The sequence below is a fragment of the Dromaius novaehollandiae genome, chromosome 19, assembly GCF_036370855.1.
Source record: "Dromaius novaehollandiae isolate bDroNov1 chromosome 19, bDroNov1.hap1, whole genome shotgun sequence".
NCBI lineage: Eukaryota > Metazoa > Chordata > Aves > Casuariiformes > Dromaiidae > Dromaius > Dromaius novaehollandiae.
Genome location: NC_088116.1, coordinates 12,043,514 through 12,069,072, shown reverse-complemented (window position 1 = coordinate 12,069,072; position 25,559 = coordinate 12,043,514). Strand labels below are relative to the sequence as shown.

Here is a 25,559-nt window from a genome sequence, read left to right as displayed (position 1 = left end):
TGGTGGAGCTCAGTCACCCCAGCCAACATGCTAGCACACCTCTGATCCGATGGCTGGTACAAGTGCTAAGTGGACTTTTATTGACAAAACTCCGTTTATTGTCTCAGAGACAATGCTCCACTTAGTCACAGCAGGGCACGTCAGACCTGGCATTGCAAATCCAGAGCCCTTAGCCCCCCTCTTCAGTCGCTGTCTTGCAGGTCACCTCCCAGACAGGCTCCCCTTGTGCAAACATGGGTAGTTAACAGATTTTTTAATGGGAAAACAAACAAGACCTTTGCAGCAGTTTCCCCCTTCTTGCAAGACAAGTGAACAGGCTGGTCAAACTGAGTAACCCTCAGGGTCCTTTTCTTGGTGCTGTGACAGATGCACCCCCTGGCTCCTGCTCTTCGGGCTCTGTTTAATCCTATCAGACCCTGTGGAAATTTCCTCCTCCAGCAACCTGCATCTGTACAATTTGCTAATCTTTTATGTGGAGCTCTCATTGAACCAAAGCAGCCAGGTTTGCAAAGCCTCTCTTAAAACCGTGGGACTTGGAGTTGACCTTCAGGAATAGAGTGGGCTCCAATGGGGATATTTCACCCCACCTTTCAGCCCCAGCCAATTTGTTCCTAAAAAAATTTTATACTTTTTATGTTAAAGCTATGGTGATGTGTGGCAGCATGGGTGGGCAGTAAAAGAGTGCTTGACTGGTATCCCCTCATTGTCCCTGAGGAACAAGAGAAACAAGAAATTGTGTTTTTTACACGTCTTCCCTATTATAAAATATCAAAGACCCTCTGCAGACAGCTGCGGTGGGGAAACTTCTCAAGGAAATGTGGACACGACTCTTGGGAAATAGGAAATTCTCTTTGTCTTCTTTCTCCATCCTGGACACTGATTGCACCTCCTGTGCCTGCGGGTAGTGGTGCAGGACCATGAGGGTGGTCTAGCTCCCGGCTCTGCCAGCAACCTCCTTTTCTGTAACATTTTGGCAGGTGACACTCTGTGCCTCAGTTTCCCCATTGCAAAATGTCTGTGTGATTACTGATTCACCCTCAGGTCTGTAGTGGAGCTTTATCTCTTCATTTCAGCCACGTTCACGGATGTCTTTTAATAGAAGTGTTTTCAAAGTCAGAAGTTTTATGAAAGACTTGCCCTAGCTGTGGTTGAAGGTATGGATCGAGGCTACAATTATAGAGAGAGTCTTTGGGTCCTGTTGGGGGAAAGGTCAGAGCAGTGATCAGACCTTAAAGTCTCTGAAACCAAAATACTTGTCTGGGAAGTGTCCCGTGGCTGGAGCTAGTCTGTGCACATCCTCTGCATCATTTCAAGACATAGCAGCAACAGCCTTCACAAAACGGTATTATTATTGCACAGGTTACTTTATGGGCGCAAACAATGACACAGACTGGGACAGAGAGTCACTGCAGCTAGCTATTAGGAGAATAAAAATAAACAGGAGTGTTGTGTGCGCCTGGGACCCAAGCTGCAAACGACTATCTCATTAACTTTAAATATATCATCTAGCTGCACTCTGGAGGTCAAACTCAAGAAAAAAAAAAGTGAATACTTATCAGTCGACACACAGCAGATTCTCATCTCCATTTAAATGTGTGCCTCATCTTAGTGCCTTAACAAGAAACTTTTAAGGAGGAAGGAGAACGCGATTATCCTTAGACTGGCCAGGGAAAAGACTTATTTAGGAAGCAGTCAAGCCAGATTATGCAGGGTCCTAGTTAAATGCACAAGGCTCTGAAAACCTAGTGTAAGTCTCTGTCCTGCTCTTGGGTCTAGGTTTGCCATGCAATGCAATCCACGTGCATTTTTTTTCTTTCTCTCTTCCTTTCCCTCCCCCTGCCACCTTTCTTTAGCCCAATGAATATTTAAATATGTCCTCCAAGGAAGCAGCTCCAGCAGACTTTTGGAAAGACGGCGGCCAACTGAGGGCTGGGGGTCGGGGCTCTCCCCCGGGTTGGGGGTGAGACGGGTTCAAGCTACAGCTCCAGTGAGCATTTAATTACTTCTTCAGAGCAGAACAGCTCTGACAGGAGAATTTGCCAGTGCCCCCGCACAGGCCATTCCTACCTGGACATCGCTGGGACATGGGAGATTTGCAGCCTAGTGCCAGCTCGCTCCGTTCCCCCTTTCCTCTTCCACGTCCCACAGGGTGACCTCCTGCAGGCTACTGCTCTGCTAGTCAGGGTCTCTCCCTGCCCAGCAGTTCCAGCCTGGACAGACTATTTCTGGCCATAGTTCCATTAAGACTGTGATAAATATACCAGGAAAAATGGCTCAGGCCAAACAGATGCGACGTGGCTTGGTGTAAGAATAGAGATGGAGGGTGTCATGCGGTGGTGGCCCTCCTTGGGTGCCCTGGCAAGGTGACTGCCGTGCTCTGCCTTCCCCCAGGTGGTTGCTCTGTTCCCTGCTAAACAGCCTCCAGCAAATGCAACCTTCCCTTTTCCTCTTCGTTAAAGTCAAGGTGGGGCTGAGAAAAGACAAAATCCTTGGGATAGGGCTGAAAATACAGTCAGGACATCAGCTTAGAGAGATGGCTGTGATTTTCTGTACTCAGCTCTACAGTACCAGTGAAGCCCAGCTCTTTCAGTAAGAGGAAATAACATCTTGAAATCTCTCTGGCCTGAGAAGCTGAAAGCACCTTGCCAATGTGAATGAATTTGAATTGAGGGTAAGTAGTTTAGGAGAGTAAATCCCCTTTCAAAAATGATGGAGGCTCCTAGGAGTCTTCGGCTCTCCCAGATACGTTCATCTAACCCTGAGTGAGCTCAGTGGTAGGAGGCTCCTCTAAGCATTGAGGCATTAGTGCTTTCTTCTTTTTCACATCACATCATTGGCTTATTTCAAATATCTAATGGCTATTCAGAGATGCAGATCCCCCCCTGGGGCAGTGAAGTCCAAAGCAACTCTCCTTAGGCTGCAAGGTCTGGCAAAGCTGGAAAAGGCCTTGGTTTCCTGATTCTGTGCTGCTTTTAGCTACCGCTCCATTGTCTTCTGCAAGCTTGGCAAAAGGTTAACATTGGACGTGTAACAGGCCAGATTATTCCGTGCTGTAACTCTGCTGAGCTCTGCGGTGACTGCCAAACTGAACACGCAGCGCAGCAGAGCATTAATGTCAGGGCTCTTCAAACTGAGATTATCTGCAAGGTCTTCTGCACCTAGAAAACGAATAGTGTGAGTTGTGGCAACCAGCTTTGTAGCAAAGAGATCCGCTGAGGGCTTTGGCCTAAGAGCTGAGCAGGCAGCAGAGCCTGAGTCCAGCATCGGGAACCCAAGGTCACTGTGGAGGGAAAGGGGTCCCAGGAGACCCAGCGATGTTCCTGGATATCCTCAGGCCTTCCCATTCTACGATAGAGAAATTAGCCAGGCTCACGCGATTGCTCCCAAGGCTGCTGACAGTGAACCAAGTTGCTATTCCTTTTTATCATCACATTTGCCTGCTCTTTGTCTGAGTTGAGATGGTGCCTTGCAGGGAATAAACCTTTGTGAATATCTGGAAACACTTAGCATACAGCAGATGCTAACGGACTAATAATGATAAGCAGATCTAATTCGTCTCTGATGTAACTCTGTGGCCAGCGGTGTTCTGAGTCATACTTTGAGTTATGCAAGGTTTTAGCTGCATGATTGCTAACCCCCTTCTTACGTCTTGACATAATGCAAGGATTAAGAGGAAGTATTATTAGGAAGAAGAATCTTAGAGCGGCCCTGTAAGTAAATAAATAAATAATTTGGGTGGGTTAACAATAGCATTTAAGCTGAGCTTTTTTTTTTTTTTTCTTTTTTTGCAGTGGCGATGGGCCACTGATGGGTGAGAACTTGGTCATTACGTGCGGGTGGTCAGCAGAGCACCATGGGGATCGCAGCTGGCGCTGAAGGCCTCCACTCCGCACCCAGTGGGTCTGGCTGCCCCTTGTTACCCTGTGACCCGACCTGCCGCTGTAGGGGACAGGGCGACATGCTGCCTGACCGCCTTGCTCGTGCCACAGTCCACCCAGGGGAGCTCTGCACGGCCGCCGAGGTCTCCTAGCCCTCTCTTGTTTGTAAATAAGTTATACTAATGCATGACTGCCTTAATCAATCAGGGCCTTGCGCCCAGCGTGGCTCGGGTATCTAGACCTGTTTTGCATTTATAACTGGTGCGAGCGGTGAGAGGAGAATACCTGCTGAACACCACTCGCCCCTGGCTGTAGCTTTTCATCTTCCTGTGCCCCATCCTTACTGTTCAATCTGTGTTCGATCAGTTCCCAGCTCCTGTTGCCCATGGTGGACAGCTTGTTTTCCTTGACTGTGATCAGGTCTTTCTAAAGTTATTAATGTTAAAATTGTGGGAAGGGGAGGGTGGTGGTGGATGTGCACAGCACACACATTATAAATTGGCCTGGGGTACCTCTGAGGAATTTGGGCTGTTTGGTTGCTGCTGGAGGAAGTGTTGTTCAGGATTTGCTGACGTGATTCACGTAAGCTGAAGGAAGGTGAGAGCTGTGTAGACAGCACGCATGCCACAGACTGGCATCTTCTTCCCCTTCTTTCCATCCCTTAAAACTGTCTAAAAGTTAATTTCTGAATAAGCTGTGCATTGCTCACTCTGAATATAAACTACTCTCTCCCAAGAAGAACATCTGTAGGCATGGCAAAACTGAACGTGCAGACGTGCACAGTTGTTGATTTGCCTCCACTGCAGACCCCGGAACAGATGCTAGATGCGTACATCACAAATTAGTTTGTGGCACTGCATGTGGCTATGACTGTGAAGAGGAGGAGGAAGAAATCTTTTGACTGTGTCCGGGCACAAATTTCAAGTTGAGCCTTCAAGCTGAGTGCACCCATGAGCTGATGGGTCAATTCCTGAATTCCTTTATATCATCGCAGGAGCTGTGGATACTGGGCACTTTGGGGTATGCCGTAGACTGTGGAGAGTAACCGGTGTTGCAGTGCATGCATCCTGGGTCTATCTGCTGTTTTTTGCAATATTTCTCTCCTGGCTGTTGGATAGTGTAAAAGGAATTTTCAGCCAAAGTTGTGAGTTCTCTCTCTCTCTCTCTCTCTCGATATTCTCATGCTGCAGTCTCCTGAGATCCTGATGGCAGCAAGGTTTGTTTTCTGCAGCTTAAAATGAATGTTAAAGGGATATTTCTACCAACAAAATGTTTGTGGGTCTAGCTTCTTTGATAGTTAACAGTTTTAATTGAAAAAGCACTCAATAAGAGGATAATGCATTTGTAATGGCATCTTTCTTCTGAGGTTATGGAAAATGCTGTAATTAAGCTGATAATTAAGCCCTGTGAAGTTAGTTATGATCGCTGGCAAAGGCACAAGGAAGTCATGAGAAAGGGGTTGCCCAAAGTCTTGTTCTGAGTCAGAAGCAGAACCCAAGAGTCCTGGCACCTGTTTCCTCCTGAGTCATGTGTAAGATTCTTCCTGCTTCTCTCTTTGTGCATGAAATGACATTGTAGAAAATTCAAATTGAATAACTTAATATTTGGGGGTTGGACGTGGATAGACCAAATATATGCACAGGCAGGTACTAGAATCTTTTTAAAATGCAAATTGTTTTCTTGCTAATCTGGCTAATTTCTTTAACTCAATCTGCATCATAGAGTATGTTTTTGTTACTGCTTTTCCCTTGGAGTAGTGTACTGCAATGTAAATTGTCCTGAATTCACTGTCACCTTGCATTACCTTCCACAACGTGATCCAACGTGCTGTGACTGATACAATCCGACTTGATGTCATCAACGGATGTCTCCCATGGGGCAGCAGAAAGAGCACATTTTCCTATGGCCTATAAATGTTTTAAAGGATGGCTTTCAGAGTGATGGGGTCCCCACTCCCTTCCTTTTCTGCTTAATAAGCTGTTCCTGACATGAGCTCCATCCTGCCCTGTGCTGAGCCCCTCCAGCCCTGCAAAGCCCTTGAGCACCTGCTGAGCCCTGAATGAGTGAGCAATGACAGTGTGTTGGATGGGATCTTCCTGCACTCTGGCTGCCGTGCTGCACTGAAGCCACTTACAGCATCAAAGCTCTTATGAATCCCTGCTGGGTTTCTTTTCAGAGCCCCAGTTGCCGGCTCACTCCCAGGATATTCACTCTTGTCTTCATGAAATTATGGGCTGAGCCCTTCAGCATGGAGAGATCACTGTTCTGGAAAAGGAGTTGCTCTAAGTCTGCTTATTTAACATTGTGTTTCTGCTAAGATAAGGACACAGAGAGATTTCAATCAGTGGTGCGTATGCTCAGATCAAGAATATGAAATATAATGAAAAGAACAAACACCAGCAGCATGCAGTACACGTGGTAAAGCCATCGCATAGGGCTGCTGCAGGTACTGCAGTCAATGGTGACATTTCAATAGTGGCCATTGCACTGATCTGCTCTAGCCTGGTGGTTTTAGACCCTCCTTACACCTGATAAATTAGCAACAGCAACTACTCAGAGAGGTGGATGCAGTGATTTCCGGCTGAATTTAAAGCAAAAATCAAAAAAATCTTACGACTGTTGATTCTGTTTCCAGACTTGAAGGCGGGCTAATACATCCACTCATATCAACTGGTCTAATAATGGACTTCTTTTTCTTCCCATGAAACCTGGTCTCTCTTAGACCAACAGGAACAGGATGGGGCAGAGGAGTCAGCTTGGCCTGTGATGGGAGGCTCCGTTGGGGAAAGGGAGAAGGGGCTCCGTTCGGTGGGTTTGTGGCTCTGCGCTTTTTCCCTCTGGAAAAGACAAGCCCTGCTCTGGGGTGATACGAAAGGAACTGAGCCCGTCAGGGGGGTTTTCCCTTGCCACAGCAATGGGATGGGATGGGGAGGTGAAGTGTAAGGGAATATATCTATGGACAGATGGAAAAAGAGAGGCGTATAAGCATTGAACTATGCTGTTGAGAGAAGCAGGTATTTTTAAGATCTTTCAACAGACATGATTTTCCCTTTTTTTGCCATTTTCATTAAGCATCCCAGAAGTTCTCCAAGGGAAGAGTTATATTTGATATAATGCTTGGATATACTTCAAACAGCCACATGCCTCATTTACAAAATATACAATATACTGCAGGGGTTTGGGACTGTGTAGGCTCAGTTCATTAATGGCAGGAGCAGTCTCCTCTTCCTGCTAATGGCACTGAAACTGTGTCTACACTGCCTGCTCGGCATGCTGAGCACACAGGCCTTTTAAGAGACAGATGCTGATGGAAAGCTGAAATGAAATGCCTTGTGGATTCGTAATAGTCTGGCTCTTCCTCCTCCGTGTACTCCCTCCTCTGGAGGACGGGGTTGGCCCTGTAAAAGCTTTCCAGAGACCTGACTGTTCAGTGGATGTTTCAGCAAGGAAGAGCCCTGGCAGTGCTCCTGGCTGCTGTCCTCTTGCCGAAATTGGTTGTTTTCTTGAATAGTGACTTGCCTGTAAACTCTCCGGGTTTGGGGAATGGTCTGTTCATCTCTATTTGTGCATCAGCTGGTCCTGACTTGGGGCCTGGGGATGTTACAAATTTGACCATTCATTGGGATAATAATGAATCTGAGTCTGTATGTACCATGAAGTTGATGCAGGAGGTACCATATTGAGTGCATGGATTCACAATACGTAGCAGGTCCAGACTAGCATAGTAGACACTGGCACTAAGTGGTTATTTGATGAAAACATTGATCATTTTCTTTCATTCCAGGGGATGGCCAGGTTGATTTTGATGAATTTATGACCATTCTGGGACCTAAGCTGGTATCGTCGGAAGGCAGAGATGGCTTTCTGGGAAATACAATAGACAGCATATTCTGGCAGGTAAGTGCTAATCTGCTAAATGCAACATTAGCCAACGAATAGTGATGGCTTCCGAAATAATAGTGATTTGTTGGGAAGCATGAGATGTTTTGTGAAATGGGAATGCCTGGGTAAAGGCTATTCAGCTGCCTTACACTGTGCGTTGTGTAACATCATACCGTGGTGCTGGAGTGACCTCCTCTCAGTGAGACACCTGATCTGAACCCCACTGAGGAGAAGGAGAAAGCGCGTATGCATTAGTGGCTGTGATTGAACTGTGGTTGAACACAGCAAAGCACTGAGTTATTTTTGCAACACCTCTGGGGGCATTCTGGAATTCATTTTTGGAAGAGTAAAACTTTTTTTTTTTTTTTGAGAACACTAGATTAATTAGTTTTTTGAGTTAGAAACCTTGAACGTGTCTGGCTGCTCACAGAAATGTACCACTGTTCATCATCTGCTTGTCTGTGGCTAATGGATGCAGCCAGCAGACCGAGTGTGTGCTATGCAGGTCACGGTCTCTCAGTTTATCTGTGGTTAATTCAGGTCCAAGACTGAGGATGACTGTGTGCAGACTGAGGAAAACTGTGTGCAGTGCCCCTACAAGTTTTACCTGTGTTGCTGTCCTGTGTTGCTGTGTTGGTTTGGTCCTACCTGTTTCAGGCGTCAGATGGAAGGCAGGTTTTGCAGTGTGGAGCTGCCTTACATCTATCACGCACTGTGATTTCACGCAGGATTAGACCTTCCTGGGAAAACAAGAAAAAACCAAGCTGTTATGGCAGGGATTAAAAATTTCCCAAATCACAGTGCTGCATGTTGCTTGCCAGTGGATTAAATGTGTGTTTTCCTGGGAGCTTACTGCTCATTTCATTGATCACCCAGCAGTCTTCACTTGCTAATAAACCTGGGCTGTTACTGAGCTCATGTGAATCAAGAGAGTGAAACCTGGAAGCGTTTCTGTCTCTGTTACTGTCCTCTGGCACTCTTCAGGCTGAATTACATTGAGTTTTGTAATAGTCTTTTAAAGTCCTTTAAAACTTGTTCTTGGCCTCCTGGCGAATCATATAAACAGTGCTGGAAATCCTGGTCTGGATTCCAGCATTCGGTTGTCAAAGCAAGTGTTTGGCATTGGCGAAGCGCAGTGGTTTATAGCGTATCTGGAGGGGATGCAGTGGTTGAACTCACGCTACGACTGGTAGGACTGTAGCAATCATTAATGTTTTTATTGCCTCCATTTTCTCCTGCGAGCCTTCTTGCAGTGCGTGACTAACGGAGAGGGGAAGAAGCACTAGCTCTTCTCATGAAACGATTTGTGTCTTCAAGAGTCCTGTGGCAAGACTCGCCTCACAGGACCTGTTCAAGAAGCCCAAATGCCCACTGGAAAAATGATGTTCATGATTTGAGCTCTTTGATGGGGAAGCAGAGAGGACTGGAGCCCTCCCTAAAATTCAGCTCACAGGTTAACCCACTGCCATGTAGAGACCTTTCAGCCCATTTAAATGGCTGCAGTGGGTTTGCTCAGAGTTTTGGGAGGCAGGGAAGACTTGCGTGATCTGGTTTTAGAGCAGTGGGACTCCTGGGTTCAATTTTTGCTTTGCTTTTTCCGCACAGAAACCTGTGGTCCCCCCTGCATGGGTTCATACCCATGTCCTCCCAGGCCTCTGTTGGGGTGAGTGAAGAGAGTGTGGAGATAACCAGCCCCGTGGCAGCAGGGCAGACCGCTCTGGGGATTTGGCTGAATTGCACGAGTGCTGCAGTGCCTCAGAAAAGATGTCTCTATTTTTTACCTGTAAAGGTAAAAACACTGCCTCCTTACATAGCACATTCCTGGATTTCAAAGCACTTGGCAGGAAAGCCAAATCCGAGTTGCTATTTCAGACATGGGGAGGCTGAGGCCTGGGGAGGAAATGGCTTAACTCAAGATTGCGTTGCAATTCTTGGTGAGTCGTGGTGAACCTAGGAATGGAAAATGTGTCTTCTGCGTCTCAGGCAGGGTCCCAAGGTGACCCACATGGCACAGGTGGTGGGGTCGCGGTGGGTAGCAGGTCAACCCACAGGCTGGGTGTTCCCAGCTGGGCAATAAGGTAGGTTTGCTTTACCAGTGTTCATCCTCTCCTACAGCCTATGGTCCTGGAGCAGATAAATCTTCATCTCACTCTCCTGGATTAGGGAGAACTCATGGAGAATACAGCAACTTTTCTGCTTATTTTCTAAAAGAAAAAACATCTAGGGAAATGCCATTCAGGCTGTGGAGCAACAGGTTCACTTCGCCCATTTCTACCTGGCCAGAGAAAGTTTTTGGCTTTACCAAAGCCTTACCCAAGCTGATGAGTCAGCTCATCCGTAAGCAAAGCATTTACACATCTGTGTTATCTTCAGCGGGATTACATCTGAGTTTGAAACAAAGCATTTTCTTGAGTCGGGGCCTGGCTGTGTTTCCCATATCCCATTGACATGCCTTTTTCACATTTGCTGGAGCAGGTGTGGCTTGGAGAGGGGTGGTGAGTTTGGCTTGCTGAAAGAGCACTTTGCTTCTGCAGAAAATAATCTCCCTGAGTGATTTTAAGGATATAATTTTGCCCAAGGCCTGGGGCTGCGAATGGGTCTGAGCGGACAGAGGCAGCAAGGGTGCGACAGGAAGAGGCAGCCCTGTCTTTGGGGATAGTTGGCTCAACAGTGCACCCAGGGAACCTCACCCCAAAGCTCCATGCAGCAAAAGGAGTCTTGAAGAGGGTCTTGTACTGGGCACAGGGGGAGAAAATACATGTTGGCTTCCAGAAACTACCTTCCCCTCTTCCGTCCAAACAGCTTTCCCCCAGCTGTCACAATTTTGGCTTTCAGGCTATTTTTGCTGAGGGTCCAGCTTCCTATACTGTGGCACTTTAGCGGAGACTCTGTTCCAAGCGCGCTTTAATAGTGCTTTAAATAGTGCAACGACAGAGTTAAATAATAAACAGTAGCAGAGGAGAGAGGAATTCAAAGGAACAGGCGAGGGCCTGGAGATGCATTTGCAGATGAAACGGGGGGTGAGTTGGTGGGATACAGGAAGGCGGTTCCAGATGGCAGAAGCTGCAGAGGGGAAGGATCTTACAACCACAGTAGTGGGGCTGCAGGAGACAAAGAGGGGGTAGAAACACTGGAAGAATAGGGATCAGAGAAAGGGATCATCCATGGAGGAGACAGACTTGAAATAAGAGGGAAATGATGTGTCGTTCCTATTGTATGCGTTGCCTGAAGAATCGTGGTCAGTCAGCAAAAAGTTAGCTTCTGCCGAGACCTGTGTATTGGCAGGTATTAGAGACACAGAGGGTCTCTCAGATATGTTTTCCCTCCTTGATTTCCCATGAGGGCTTTAAATTGAGTCATATCAGTTTGTGGTAGAGGCAGCTGACTCTTGCTTTCCCAGGTAGCAGTGATCAGTTCTGCTCCAGTTAGAACAGCTCTCTGAGGTCTCTCAGGATGGTTGGAGAGGTATGTGAGGGGAGGGGAAAAATCATCCCTGCAAATACTATTTCAGGCCAAGTCAATATAGACCAATGATATCAGGAGAGCTGAGGAAACATTGACTTTCCTCTGCCTCGGAAAGTCTGTCCTTCCTGAAAACTGCTGGTGAACTGTAGTGTGCGTGAAGCAGTTTTGCGGAAGGCATCTCCGGATGCCTTGTGTTCTGTTTCCCAGTGGTTTTCTTTTCCTTGACAACTGTTTGCAAATGAAAGTAAAATGTACCCTTGCACACACATCTTTAACTTATTTGCGGAGAGAAAGCAAAGAAAAACATCCAGGGAAATGCCATTCAGGCTGCGGAGCAACAGATTCCCTTTACCTGTTTCTACCTGGCCAAAGAAAACTTCTGGTTTTACCAAAGCCTTTCGCAAGAGCGTGAGTCACCTCAGGCAGTAATTTATTGAAAGCATTTGTTCCTGAATATACAGCTGTCCTGTAACCAGCAGCTCCTTCCTGGCACGTAGGATCACTGTCAGGTGGAGTCTGAAGGCTGAAAGCACCGACTGAAGTCCTGTTCTCCGTGGTTCGAGGCAGACTCACTGTGGTGAGTTTGCAATGATGCAAACAACCCCTTTGACTGTTTCCACAATGTCTGCTTTTATGCAAAACAAAAGCAAGGAAAAAAAGAGTGTAGATGAGATTTTCCAGAGTACCTCATGAGCGAGGATCATTTCACTGGAGATCAGTACGAGACCCTGGCCCAGCACAGGGACGTTCACCCTCGCACGATCTGTCTGTCATCTGTCCCTTTCCTCTCCATCGTTCTCCTTGTGTATTTTTTTTTATTTGTGTATTTTTTTTATTTCACCCTCAGCATACCTTCCTCTGCTTACCATGTCTCAGGTGTTCCTGCCACAGTTCACACTTAGTGTCTTGAAGCTGGTTTTCTTTAATGTGTCAGGCGGTTATTTGAAGTGATTTGGTAGCAGTTACATGATCAGAGAGATGGTATTTGATTAATTTTCAGGCATGAGAATTTATATTTCAAGAGTTTGTGGAACATGAATCCAGTTCCAGTTATGCACGCAGAAGATGGTATTTTGTAAGTGGGTTTGGGGGCCTTTCCAGTATGTGGCCATCCATGTCTGTAAAGTGCTTTTAGATGAAGAGCATTACAGAAAAGACAAACATCACTACTGGTAAATATTAGCTCCTTTTTTTTCATCAAACAAAACCCAAATCTGCCCGCTGTGTTGCGCCATTCTGAAACAGAGAAGGATAAAAAGAGAGGGGAGGAATTAGGCTTTTGTGTTCATTTATGATTTTTGCCCAGACTGTTTTCAAGTGCAGAGACCACTGGGAACAAATGTTCAATAGTTTTCACGCACCCAGTGTAATGGAACTCCAGTCCCTGGGGTAAGGGACAGAAGGTAACAGGAACAGAAGTAGCAGTAATATTGGATTATAGGTTTTTATTTAAAATAGACTTCTTTGTCCTGTTTAAAATGCTTTTTGAAGTCAGAACCAGTTTTCCTTAGGTTTGAATGGTTAAACAACAGGGCTGTGTCTGCCTGGGATGCAGAGTACGTTCTGTACCCAGCAGAGCTGATGAGATTATTTTGAGAAGTCAATACTTTGTATGGTGATCATTTGAGAGGAATGGGCTGCCTGCTTTTTTTTTTTTCCTTCCTCTTTACTGTGTGCACGTGGAAGCTGCAAGGAATAACCTTTCAGCCAGTGCTACTGTATTACCTGAGCAAGGATATCTGGAAACTTTGTCTTGCATGAGGGAATGGCACTGTATCATCTGCTCAGACATGGTGCCCATTTGTCGCATTAGATATCGCACAGTATAATTTACTGGCTTTCAGGAAGAGGCTCTTTCTTTTTGAATAAATAAGGCTGCTTTGCAAGAGCTTGATGACTGGAATACCCGCATGGGGCTTTGGGCTAGGGAGGTGCTGCTCAGAGATCCAGCGATTGCTCCGTCCTTTTGCGGGGACAGCGGGAGCATCGGGGAGGCAGGTCCTGCTAACGGAGCCGCTCTGCAACTGATTGTGCTCTAGGGGCTTGGGAAAACCTCTTATTTTCTTCATGCTTCCACATGGACCTTTGTTCTGGGGCAGGAATACCCTGTTTATTACCATCTTTGGTGGGTGGGTGGGTACAGCCAAAGCTGGATCCTGCAGCCACCTTGTCCTGGGCAAGGAGCAACAGACAGGGATGGGGCAGAGCACTTGCTTCCCTGTGCTCCTGAGGCCAGCAAGCTTAGCAGTCCGCTTGGATGTGCTGCACGCCAGGGAATGGCACAGCCAAGAGAGCTGCTTCGTTAGCACGGAGCAGCGCAGACAGTTCCCAGCTGCGGGGGAGCCACGTGTGCCGAAGGGCTGCCAGGCGGGAGCCGAATGCAGCGCTAATAGAGCCCGGACCATGTCCAGCTGTGCAGTGATTGCATCCGGCGGCTGCTGTGGGGGCAAGGGGAGGCTCTGGGGAGTGTCCTGTAGCCCAGCAGTGCAGAGAGGTCGGCGGAGATCCGGCAGCTGGCGGGGAGTGCGGAGCTGGCTCCACACGTGGGCAGGCAGAGGGACGTGGTGGGATCGGGACACAGCGGTGTTGTGCGCGTTGCGTGGCTGCTGCTGCTGACACTTTAGTGATTCAGTGTGCGAAACTGCCCATCCATAATCTGTTTTCAGTTGTCACTGCAAATGGAATGACGTCCCGGGGGAGAGATCTGGGCTATCGTGAACTGGTCAATCAATTAGTGCTTTAGTAGAGTGAAATGAAGGAGAAAATGTGTGGGAAGCTCCGTGGCACAGGGCGAGGTACAGAAAAGCCTGGGAGATGGCAATGTGGGAGGGAAGGCAGAGGATGAGGAGGTGCTGTCTGAGCAAGGGCTGTGCTTTTAAAGCTGGCCCATGAGAGAGGAGTGTGCCTAGATGAAGTCCAGTGGATAAATCTAATATAATCTCTCCATCAGAAGATACATGAAGGTTTTCCTCTTTTCCCCCCAAGGAGTCAATTTAGAGTTGGAAAATTTCTTAGCTTTGCTTGCTTAACCTTGAGGGAGTTAAAATGATAGAGCTAGTTTGAAAGGTCAGGGAACAAGGTGATGCTTGAGGTTGGTGGTGGCTCCTGGCAGTGCAGGTTTCACAGCTGGGACTGAGCCATGTGTGGTGACAGGGTAAGGAACTGCTGCCGCTGCTCGGAAAGTACGCTGAGATTCGAGGGGGAAAGACTAGCCTAACAGTATTTGCAGACCTCATACATATGCAGGTGGCCTCTATCTTCATGGTGACTTCAGGGTTTGAATCAGGAAACTCTATGGCTGAAAGCTCGGGTGCTACAACTTGATCAGTGGGATCAAGGATGGATAACTGGGGCTGTACCACTTGCACCTTCACGTATTGCTACACTCCCACTCATGCACATCCTCTCAGCCCAAAAGAGCACCCGCACAGAGTCCTCTTCCACCAAACGAAGACCTCCACCTCACTGCAATATTTGCAAAGTTATCAGCAGTTTGGGTGTCTGGGTTTTGGTTGTTCAACATGAAATGTCTTAAAGGAGACTTGATTTCCCCTGAAAAGATGTCCTCTACTTAAAGGTCTACCTTTTCTAGGGTTTCCCAAGCTGGATACCTCCAAACTCACGGCTGGTTTGAGACCTGAGCATTGTCTCTTCCACAGAAACCACTGCAATCTGAACTGTGAGCCAAGCATCCCAGAGCGTTAAGCAACCATATTTCCAGTGGCAACTAATGTTTATTCCAGCTCAGCTGGAGCTGTTAAGTTCTCCTGGTTCCAGCATCCTGACCATGCTCCAGTTTGGGAAGTTGAATGTGTCCTGTAATATTTGTTCCTGCATTTTAAACCTGATCTATATTTTTCTTACATTCAGTCTTAAAACGTTGTGAAATTTCACTTAACAAGGAAACAGTGCTGCAGTAATGAGCGGGCTGACTCTGTCCACATAGTTAGTATTGATAGTGTGCAGTTCGTCTCAACTAACCTGGGACGTTGCGTTGTCTGGACTCTCTTCATAGTTAACAGAGAGAAATAGCCACTTCCAGGATGCAATTCAAGGGATTTGTTTTAGACATCAACCTCAGGAAGAGATGAATCGTGCAGCAGAAGTGCTGATTTTTCTCCGGTTGCTATAAAGAAAATCTAGAAAAGTGGCTCTGATGGAGATGTGCGTACTGAGGACAGCTAAATGCTGTCTGATGAGTCTCGCCAAGGGTGTCAGAAAGCCGTTTTGTTTTACCTACTGGAAGCCAGCTCTGTCAGTGCTGAGAGTGTTATCAGGAGAAGGAGGACAGTTCTGGTGTCCTTATTGAATCTGTTTTGTTGCCAAAGAGATTCCCAATAAGCATGTGGCACTCAGTAGTTGTCGTAACATTTTGAAACTGAATGCTTGCAGGTGATGAATACATCAACAAGAGGCTTCTCTTTTTTTCTGTAGTCTAGGTATCAAACGTAGAAGTGCTGTGACAAGCCACCAGCATAGACATGAATGTACGAAAGGATCGTTACCTGGACCATGCTGGCAGTGCTGCCCCTGGACTGGAAAGGTGTCACATCTCTGAAAGCCCCTTCTGCAGCATACGAAATTGCCAGTGGGCCAGGGTGGTCAGGAGCTAGTGATAATGTTTGGGTGTCCCTATGTTTGTTTATTTCTGTGAAGGGACCTCATTTTTATTAGTACACGTTTGCCCTGTAAAAAAGCGGGTTCTTTGTAGTCAAATTTAGCACTCAAAACTGGAGACATCGAAAATCGCAAAGTTCTGAAAACACTTGTGGACCAAAGCAGGGCTGGTACCAAGAGCAGGAGAAAGGCAAGACTTCGATGTCCCACTGTGTTTTTCTAGCTTGAACAGGCTTATTTATATCTTTATCCTTCTGAAAAGATACCACAGCTTTTGTTCAAAATATATTTAAAGCAGGCAGTTTATATAAAGAGGCATCCTGCCTGCTGGATGACAGTGTACGATTATTCTGGCAGGTGGTGATTTTGGTATGTGCGCGCACTGAAGCGCTCACATACACATGTACCAACCATCTCTTAAGGTACAGAGGTTGTTTTTCTTCCCTGACAGGTTATATATAAACCCAGTTTGTGTCTCAGTATGCTACTGGGATCTTTTTACCTCTGCCTGATGAGTGAAATAGGAACTGCACTATCGTTTTCTCAGTGATCTGCTTAGAAATGTAGATGATCATTGGCTGATGTATATCTGAACCATGGCTGGTATCTGAACCTTGGGCTTGTGAGAGATTTTCTTGCTTTTTGTGGATTCTGTGCCACAAGGGTCAGACTCCCCAGCATCTCTGAGTACACATTGCCCTGTCCCTTAAAAGTATGTTACTGGTTTTATTGGAGGTGGGGTGACTTTTTTCTTTGAATGCACTTTTTGATGGTGATGTCTTTGAAAGAGACCATTAGGTGACTGAGTGAAGGAGAATCTCTGGGGCAACAGTTCTGGCTTCAAATGACCCCCTTACACTCCCAGCGCCACAAAGGGGGTGTCTTCCAGAGAGAGACTCAACTGTCCTTAAATCCTAGGCCAGCAGCAGATCTTACAGTCTGTCCTTCCTCTCTACACAGAGAAAAGGACAGGTAAGGATCTGCAGTTCAGATGCCATGAAAGGACACTACCTATGGCTTGTCAGGTTATGGCATGTTCTTGTAACAAAATAATCTCTTTCACTGCACTGTTGTTATTTTCTAGAGGAAATTTTTCATTGACTATTGGGAAAGTAAAGCCTGATTTTCATGGAGATCAGAATTTTGGAATTGCTTAAAATGGACCTGATGGTGGTGGTGTTCTTCAAAAGAATCCCCACTTTGGGATGGAAATCCATATGGCTTCTCCAAGCCCTGGGTTTCAGTAGATGTGAATATTTCACTTAGGTTTTGAAGAGAAGAACGAGAGAGAAAAACAGGGAAAAAGACACTCCATCACTCACAAAAAAACTAAAAGCAAAAGTGTTGTCAACTGTTTGCAGCAAAAAAATTTGTTCAGAAAGAGGAATGACCTTTTATGCAAAAGAAAAGGGAAAAAACTCTCTTTAAACAAAGAAACTCCCACCTACCCACCCCTGCCGTAAATAAAAAGAGATCTCTGAAAAAATGCTAGTGGAAAACTGCAAATGACCACTGTGGGGGTGCCCGGTTTTCCCCTCAGCTGTGACAGAGTGAACGCCAAGTGATGCAGCTGAACACAACTAAATTTCTGTAGTATTACAGCGAGCAAGGGAGAACATTTTTTACCCCAGCAGATGGCTGAGGACACAGGTTGGGCTGGGTTTGTGTGTTAGTGTGAGCCAGATGAGTGGTAGATGTTATGGCATTGAAGAAGGACCTACAGGTCCTGGCTGCCAGACAATTCCTACATCACAGTGCGTAATTCAGATTTTCCCAGTATGTATCCAAGATTTTCAGTGCAGTTTGCTAGAACCTGACAGCTGAAGCCAAGAGTGAGCTACCTGGTACCATCAAGCCCTAAGCGATGCACTGGTTATGTGTTATACTTCTCAGTTGTATAAGCAAAATAAAACCCTTGGATGTTAAACCCCCCAAATGGCTGACAGCTGGGGCCAGCATCAGCCGTTGGAGCGAATCGGTGCCTCTTTCGTGTTGCACCGCAGGTTTTCTGCTGCAGCAGAGGCATAGACAGCGTCTTGTGTGATGATGAAATATGCTGCTGTGAGCCAGCCCTCTTAGTGCTATGTTCTCCTCGAAGCAGGACTGCTCCTCTCCTAGGCTGCACGCCTGGGAGCTGTACCTGGCGCTATGAGCTCCTCCCATGGAGGATAGGCACACTGACCCAGCTTGCAGCTGTGGTTGTCCCTGCCTAGTCTTTACCTCCATGGCATCCCCTCCCCTGCGCCGGGCACAACCTTGCTGTCCCAGATTGCTGTTGTTTCTGAGGAACTCGAGATTTCCCTTCATGGTGGTGGGTAAATCCAGTGGAATTTGGGATCTCGCTTTCTCCCACACTTTTGAAAGTCTCTCAGCCATGTTCTTAAGGAGACAGTCATGACTTTCTGAGCATGGCCTTGTCTGGGACTCCTGCAAGGAGGCGGACACTAGAAGAAGGAGGGTTTTGTGGCCCTGGCCCATGGCTCCTCAGCCACCATCTGTCTTGAGCTGCCCAGACCATCAGGATGGAGGTGTTTCCTTGGCCATACTAACACACAGCCATGGCCCTGCTGTGGTCACAGCCAGCTCCATCCTGCACCTATCTTCTGCTGTCCCCCAGCGCTGAGGGAGCGGGAAGACGGGGACCGTGGCTGCCTCTATGGCCGCTCACAGCTGTGGGTCTCTGGTTTCCCTCAGTGCTGCTTTGCTGACCACAAGCCGCATGGCAGGAGGTGGGACAAGGTTTGGGCCACACACCTTCCACCCCTTCCCTCTGCACAAGCTCCTTGTTTGTTTTTATCAAGAACTTGTGACATGAGTCCTGCAAACAGACCTGGTGCAAATCTGTTTTTTATTTTTTGGTGAGAATTACATGGATTGCAAGGTGGTGTGCCTGGGACGAGAGCATGTTCCCGGTGCTGTGAACATCCCCTCTCCCTGCAAACTCAGTGCCACCATCGTGGCTGAGCCAAACAGGCTCTGGTAGTCCATTCCCCTTTACAATCCAAAGTCTTATTGCTGGCTTTCTTAATGCAATTTTACGTCAGAGGCGTCATCTAGTTTTTCCAAGTGAGTCAAAAGATGCTGATCTCAAAGAGAAATTTCTTGAGGTCTCTTTTAAAACAAATTTATCACTTCTCAGAGAAATTGTTTCTTTGTCTGTGTGCTTTTCTTCACCTTCATTTTACTATTTGTGAAGGCTTGAATATATTTCTGTGCCAGCAAGGGAAGAAATGTTACACACTGAAATGCACAGTGGTCTCCAGAGCTGATAGTCTTGATGTAGTCTCTAGTGTCACAGAGCAATTTTCCACTACTATTACTGGAGTAACACACAATGCTATAAAGTGGTAATTAAAATAAATAATTAAGTAACCTGGTACATTTACTCACAGTTAAGAAGATGTATCAGGGTGCAGATATTGGCCATGTTTATGGCAGAAGTCCAGAGCAATCCAAGAAAACCAGTGGAAGAATTCATTGTATGTGTAAGCTTGGTGGGAAGCATTCAAAACTGGGTTTTATCTCTTTTTTTCACGGAAGTAAGCAGACCCAGCATATAGGGAAAGGAATAACATCTCTTTTCAGAATGTGCCAGGATGATTGTAGAGTTCCCTCCGGAGATGTGTTTAATTGTCCCACTTCCCTACAGTGAGCAGGCAGACAAACCTCGGGAAATGGCCTTAGCAGACTACACAGGTGAAGTTCAGAAAGTGGGAACAAAGCTGTTCATGGAAATGCCTCCAGTTTTGGACCAGAGTGTAGAATATAGACACCTTAGCTTGGAGGACAGATGAAAAAAAGGTGGTCATGTAGCAATGATTTGCATGTTTTTATGCTCTTCCTGCCCTTGCTGAGTGTGTTAGTTTAGATGTTTTTCCCCTGGAGGCTGGTTTGCTCAGGGGATTGTTAATATGAGACACTTGCTGTCAATGCGTCAGTCCCCCAGCGCTCACCCAGCTCAAATTCCTTCCAACTTTTGGAAGTGACAGAGCAATGAAAAGACAAATGAAATAAATTGGTGCTTTTTAGGGGAGCAGAATCTGAAAAGAACTGTCACAAAGGCAGACAGGCTGTACGTAGGAGACAGATTTCAAGGCTTTCAGGGACCGTGATCCTCCATGAAGATAAACCTGTGAACCTCAGGTTCCAACACACAGGAGTGCTTTTACCCTTTGTATCAAGAGACAACTGATCCAGAATTGCTGTTAATATTCATTTGATGGCTAGCTGGGACACAGCCACGTCATCACAAAATTAGCCAGTCTGTTATGTTAAAATATATCTTTTCTCCAATGCTAGTTTCTTCTTGCTACGTATCAGCCCCACCCTTCCTTGCATTTTTCTAATGCCACATCTTTATTACAGGCTGCCATGTAAAAGTCTACTGAACTCCTGGCTCAGAAATGCTCTTGTAGTTCTTCACATAGCCTTCAACAAACTGTATCTCTTTTCTTCTACTGACATTAAAAAGCACTTGAATCCCAAGGGCAGTTTCAGAGCAAAAGCGGAATATATTATAATTGTAGACTCAAATAATGATGGAATCCTCCAGGAATCGCAGATTTTACTCAGGAAACGCATGTACTGGAGTTCTTCAGAAAAAGAACATCTTTTCTCTAGGATTTTTGTTGTTTTGTAAACTTTGTCAAACGTTTAAGAGAACAATGAGAAACCTCTGTGACAAGGGTATGTACAGGCGGGTGGTGCGGGACCTCGGCTGGAGTCCCGGTGTGTCTGGAGTCTGCTGAGGGCCTGCAGGCAAGAGCCTGTGCCTTTATGTGCCTTGTCTGGAGGTTTGCTCGGCTTTTTATTTCCTCAGATATAGAATAGGGCTCACTTTAATCCCACTTAAGCACTTAATTTAGGGAGAAAGCACCTGTTCAGCGATGCATGTACCTCACCTTAAAGGCTTTAAAATAGGTGAATGGGGAACAGGCAAACCAGTATGGGACAGGGCTGGAGAATGGAGTGGTCTGAAATACCAGCTCAAAGCAGCCTTATGGGGTGGACGTGGATGTGAGCAGGTTATCCAGAGCCAAATCCTTGGTGCTCTGCTCTCAGCTTGCTGGGGTGATTTAAGGGTGTGCTTAGGTTTGCTCTTGATTCATGTTGGACATAAAGGTGCATGCAGAGAAACACCTGCGTAAATCTTTCAAGATCGGGAACTTAAGACCTAAGCCAAGAGATGGGTCTTCTTGCTTATTTGTACAAAGCTCCTTCCCCTGCCATTGAAGCAGTGTGTTTATGAAGAGAGCGGGATAATACCTTAGAGAATAAATAACACTGATGATTAGAGATAATCAAAATGTTTTCATGAAGCCAGTTTTATTGAAAAATTACCCTTTGTTTTTTCCCAAGTGAAACTTTCATCAAAGAGTCTTTGAAATTGCCATTATTCTCAGAAATTCTGCATTGTTTTTACTGAATAATATGAAATTAGTTTTTATCAAAGTATTTTTAGATGTTTATTGGAGGTGTGTGTACTCACAAGTAACACTGCTTTCTTATGTATCTGAAGTGTGCTTTTCAGCAAACAAATCCAATGGATTTTATATTATATCATATGCAATGGAAAATGGTTCCATTTAGAATCTGGCAAAATGAAAATGACTTTAAAATATTAGATATGTATTTTTTCCATTTTTTTAAACTGAAATAATAATGTGTTAACTAGACAGTGTAGCTTTTCCGGCTGCTATAGATAGCCAAGCTAATACAAATGCCTGATTTTGGCCACATATCTCTACTACTGGTGACAGACACCTGCAAACCTTACTGCACTGCCCTCTGAGTGCACTTTTTCCAGTATAGCGGTGAACTATTTTTTCTACAAACTTCCTACAGATCTGCCTGGGTTCTGCTGGATGAAGATGATCATAATCTATATATTGAAGAATAATCACTCCTCTGGCAGCCTGCATCCTTCTTTACTGACAGCACCCCCACACAAACACTCGTTATTATTGCTGCTAATGTTATTTCTGGCTGTGGCCAAGGAAGAGCAGAGCTCTGCCATCGCAAGGTCGGGGCGGTGAGCGGTACCAGCCCTGGGAGCTGGGGCTGTCAGGCTGAGCAGAGGTAGGGTCAGGAGAGCGTCGAACCCTGCTGAACCCTCCTCAGCTCCCAGAACAGGCTGTTCTGATTACCGTGGAGACAGCTGACTGTTGATTGCTGTACAGGAATTTAATTAGGTGAGTTAAAAACCCATATCAATCACCGTCATGCACACTTGCATATGAAACGTAGACTCAAAAGGTTTATGGTAATCAATGTAGAGTGGCTGATTAAAGTCCATTAAAATTCACTAGAAAAATTCTAATCCTCTCTCCACTTCCACACCTTCTCTATTCTGTCTGTTTGATAATCACTGCTGACTTCATTTATCATCTTTGACAAAGTGCTTCAGAATTGGACACATTACTGATGGCATCACAAAAACTGGAATATGCTGTTGTACACACAAGCTTATTACTGAAGTACATGCGACTATAGAAGCAGATGGGAAGAGAAGGTAGGAATATTTTGATTTATAGCATGCAAACCATTGAAACTGTTGGAAGAAACACTCGGAATGTGGTCTTATCACACTGGTGTGTCCTGGAACAAAAAAGAAATACCAATGAAGTTAAAATTTTAATTGCAACAGTAACTGGTGATATCAGAAATCCTGTGACCTGTGGTTCCTTCCATCCCTGAAATTTCTAATGAATGTAGCATCTTGCTTATATAAGCTCATTTTATGAATATGAGCTAAATATAGTCTCCTCTTAGTCAGACCTCTTCTTAACTTTCCTTTTCTGAATGTAGGTCTCTTCCATAACATGTGGAAACATCCCAGCTGCTATTTGTACATGGCCATAATGGACCATATTACAAGACGGTGCCTGCAAGGAAACCTTCCTAGAAACGTTTGCATGATTATTGCCTGGCTCAGGCTGTTTTCAAAACCTCCAGGCCTGTTTTGCAAGCACCATTTGATAGACATCTAAATTGCTCCTAGAATTAAATCTAGATCCAGTTAATTTTGCACCTGCAAAATTAAAAGCTGGGCTTCCAGTCTTTTGAAGAAATGAGATCAGAACAGTAAGATAGACACTCAGGGGCCAGTATCGCTAAGATGCTGTGATGTTGGGCAGCCCCAGAGTCTGCCAAATGCAGCGAGTAAAGCTTCTGCTTTCCCTGCTGCAGCGTTACAGGGAGCAGTTGCCTTTCCAGCATTCAGCTGCTTTTAATGCACTCGCTGCCTCCAGAGCACTTGTCAGCGAGCTGAATGGGTAATGGAGTCACAATTAAGCTATTGTGCTATTATGTGGCCTTTTGTCATTCTCTGTGTTTTTCCTTTCTTGTCCCGTCAGCCGTTTGCCATTTGTGGCTTTGACGTTGCTGTGGAACGGGACAGAGCGCGTTTGATTGACCTGCCGCGGCTGCTAGCGTAATCCTGCACGCCGTATCCCTGCCGGTGTGATCGCGCTCATCATCTCTTTTCTGGGAAGGCGCTTGTAACTCCAATTATGTAATCATGTTGTGCTGCTTCCAGGCCTTGCTGATCGTTTCGGCTCATCACGGCGTACAGCATAGGCCTTGCCTAATATGCCCTTTACGTTTATCTGATCGGGGTGGTGGTGTTCAGTTTCTCCTGCCGGTAGTGCTTAGTTGGAGCACAGCTATGCTGCTGATGCCTTTGGTCCGGTGACTGATACAGTTTTCATCAGTTCATGTCTTAGACACTCAGTTATCTTAATTCCTTCAAGAAAAAGGGGGACACAGAAGGAGATATGCAAATACCCCCCATAGAGCTTGCCAGAGATACGTGTATGAAAATATATGTACCTGTAGAGAAACTCTACGTTAAAAGGCTGTGTTAATGTTGCAACGCTGATGCCTGAAAGAGCAAGAGGGAATTAGTGCAGTTCAGCCCCACAAAGAGACTGCATTAATTTAGCGTCTTGTGTGCTAATAGTATGATGTAGTCTTAAAACAGGTGATTGCTGTCTGCTTTTCCACAGGATCTGGCTGATGACTCCAGGGCTCCCTGCTCAGCCCCTAAGTGCATGATTGCTTTTATTTTTCCCCCATTACTGTCTGTAGATTATCAATACAGAGGGTAGTGTCCATGGGTTAGTCCTACGAAACATGGCTATTCCTGCTGTTTGCTGATCGCTGGAAATACTGAGTTCATCTCCAGCCTTAGAAATATCCTGGGCAGCCTGCTGTAGCTGACCCTGCTCTGAACAGGGGGTTGGACTAGACTCTCCCCAGAGGCACCTTCCAACCTCAACTGTTCTGTGATTCTGTGAAAGCTGCCTGGATAATTTTACCCCTAATAGGCAGGGCTATTACCAAAACAGCAACAAGGGCTCGGGCTAGTATTGGGGTGTGCAAGGCACCAAGTTATAGGTCAGGCCTACACAAGACATGGCCTAGAGCTGACATGAGGCCCAAGGGACAAGTTCTTTAGCTGCCGTGCCAGCAAAGAAAGTAGTCCGACTTGTTTTGCATGTGGCTAGCTGGTTCTCAGCCCCATGAGAAGATTCAAACCACCCAAGCAAGCTCCATGTGTCGACGGGGCAGCCCTGGTCCATGTTCACTCCTGCCCCAAGTGACACCAGTCTTGGGGGTTCTTCTGCAGGGAGGCAGAAGATGCCATTAGCAAGAGCAGGAAGGGCAATGGTAGGAGTACTGCAGGAAAGCAAAGAGTGGGAGGTCATATCCAAGGTCAGGCTGGGACACAGCTTTCTGGAGGACTTTATGGGCTTCCATATTTCTGCAAACCTTTCTAGCACTGCACAGGCAGTTGTGCAATCTGGAGGAACTGCTGTATGCAACCATGTCATCTCCCCGTGCTGGACGTTACCTGCCTGAGAAATTCCCATGGTGCTTGGCATACCTGGAGCCGCAAAGGCTCCCATGGCTTTACTTGTGCTCAACTTAGCCCGGGCTTGTTCAGCAGTAATTAGAGCTCTTCTGCCTCTTTTTGGTCACATCAAATGTAAAGTGGTAATTTGTGGTGAATCTGGTCAGGAGATGCGGTTTGGCTGCAACAGTGCTGTAAATACAGAGGGATTGCACAGAGCAGTCCACCCGTTCTCCTCAGCTGGGATGCAGTGATTAAGATCTTTTTCACAGATACTACAGATAGCTCGATTGGCAGACAGCTATGGGTAATGCTAGCAGAAGATGAGGTAAACACCTCCAGCCCACGTGAAGGAACATTTTTTAAAGGTGCTGACCTAACAGCCTGGGCTGTTTATATTCCCTGCTTAGGACTAATATGTGAACTCCTGACAATAAACTGCAAAGCGCTGGGGTAATTTTGATGTGATAGATAGTGTGCAAACATTTACTCAAGTTTTGCAGGGCACATGGATGCACAAGAGCCTCTCTGATGTATCTCCTAACTCCATCTTGGGCTGGCCCTTTGGCCATGTTCACTGTGGGTTATTGGCATGCAGGAGATGCATCCTTTAACTCCAAGGGCCGCATTTTGGAGCAGCAAGATTTATAACCACCCAAGCACTGGAAGTGTTAAATCCTGCTCTTTGAAAACACACCTGGAGGAAGTGAAGCACAGCCAAACAGAGTTCATTTTTCTTAGCAGGTCCTGTTGTTATTGCAGTGGATGTGGAGAGGGCTCATTTAAAATAACTGGATGTGCTTCCTGATAGAAAACCCAAACAAGTGTAGTGATCACATCCAAAATAACAAATGCTAAAGGAA

At 46.1% G+C, this 25,559-nt stretch overlaps 1 protein-coding gene across 2 annotated transcripts in view; it reads left to right on the top strand.

The window, feature by feature from the left end:
- The window catches only part of CALN1 (calneuron 1), a 145,884-nt gene that overhangs the window by 66,087 nt on the left and 54,238 nt on the right, over nucleotides 1–25,559 (top strand). For both annotated transcript variants that reach the window (XM_064523458.1, XM_026107271.2), the window contains exon 4: nucleotides 7,663–7,775. In XM_064523458.1, the coding sequence (XP_064379528.1) occupies nucleotides 7,663–7,775 (113 nt within the window). The remainder of the gene's footprint in view (nucleotides 1–7,662; nucleotides 7,776–25,559) is intronic.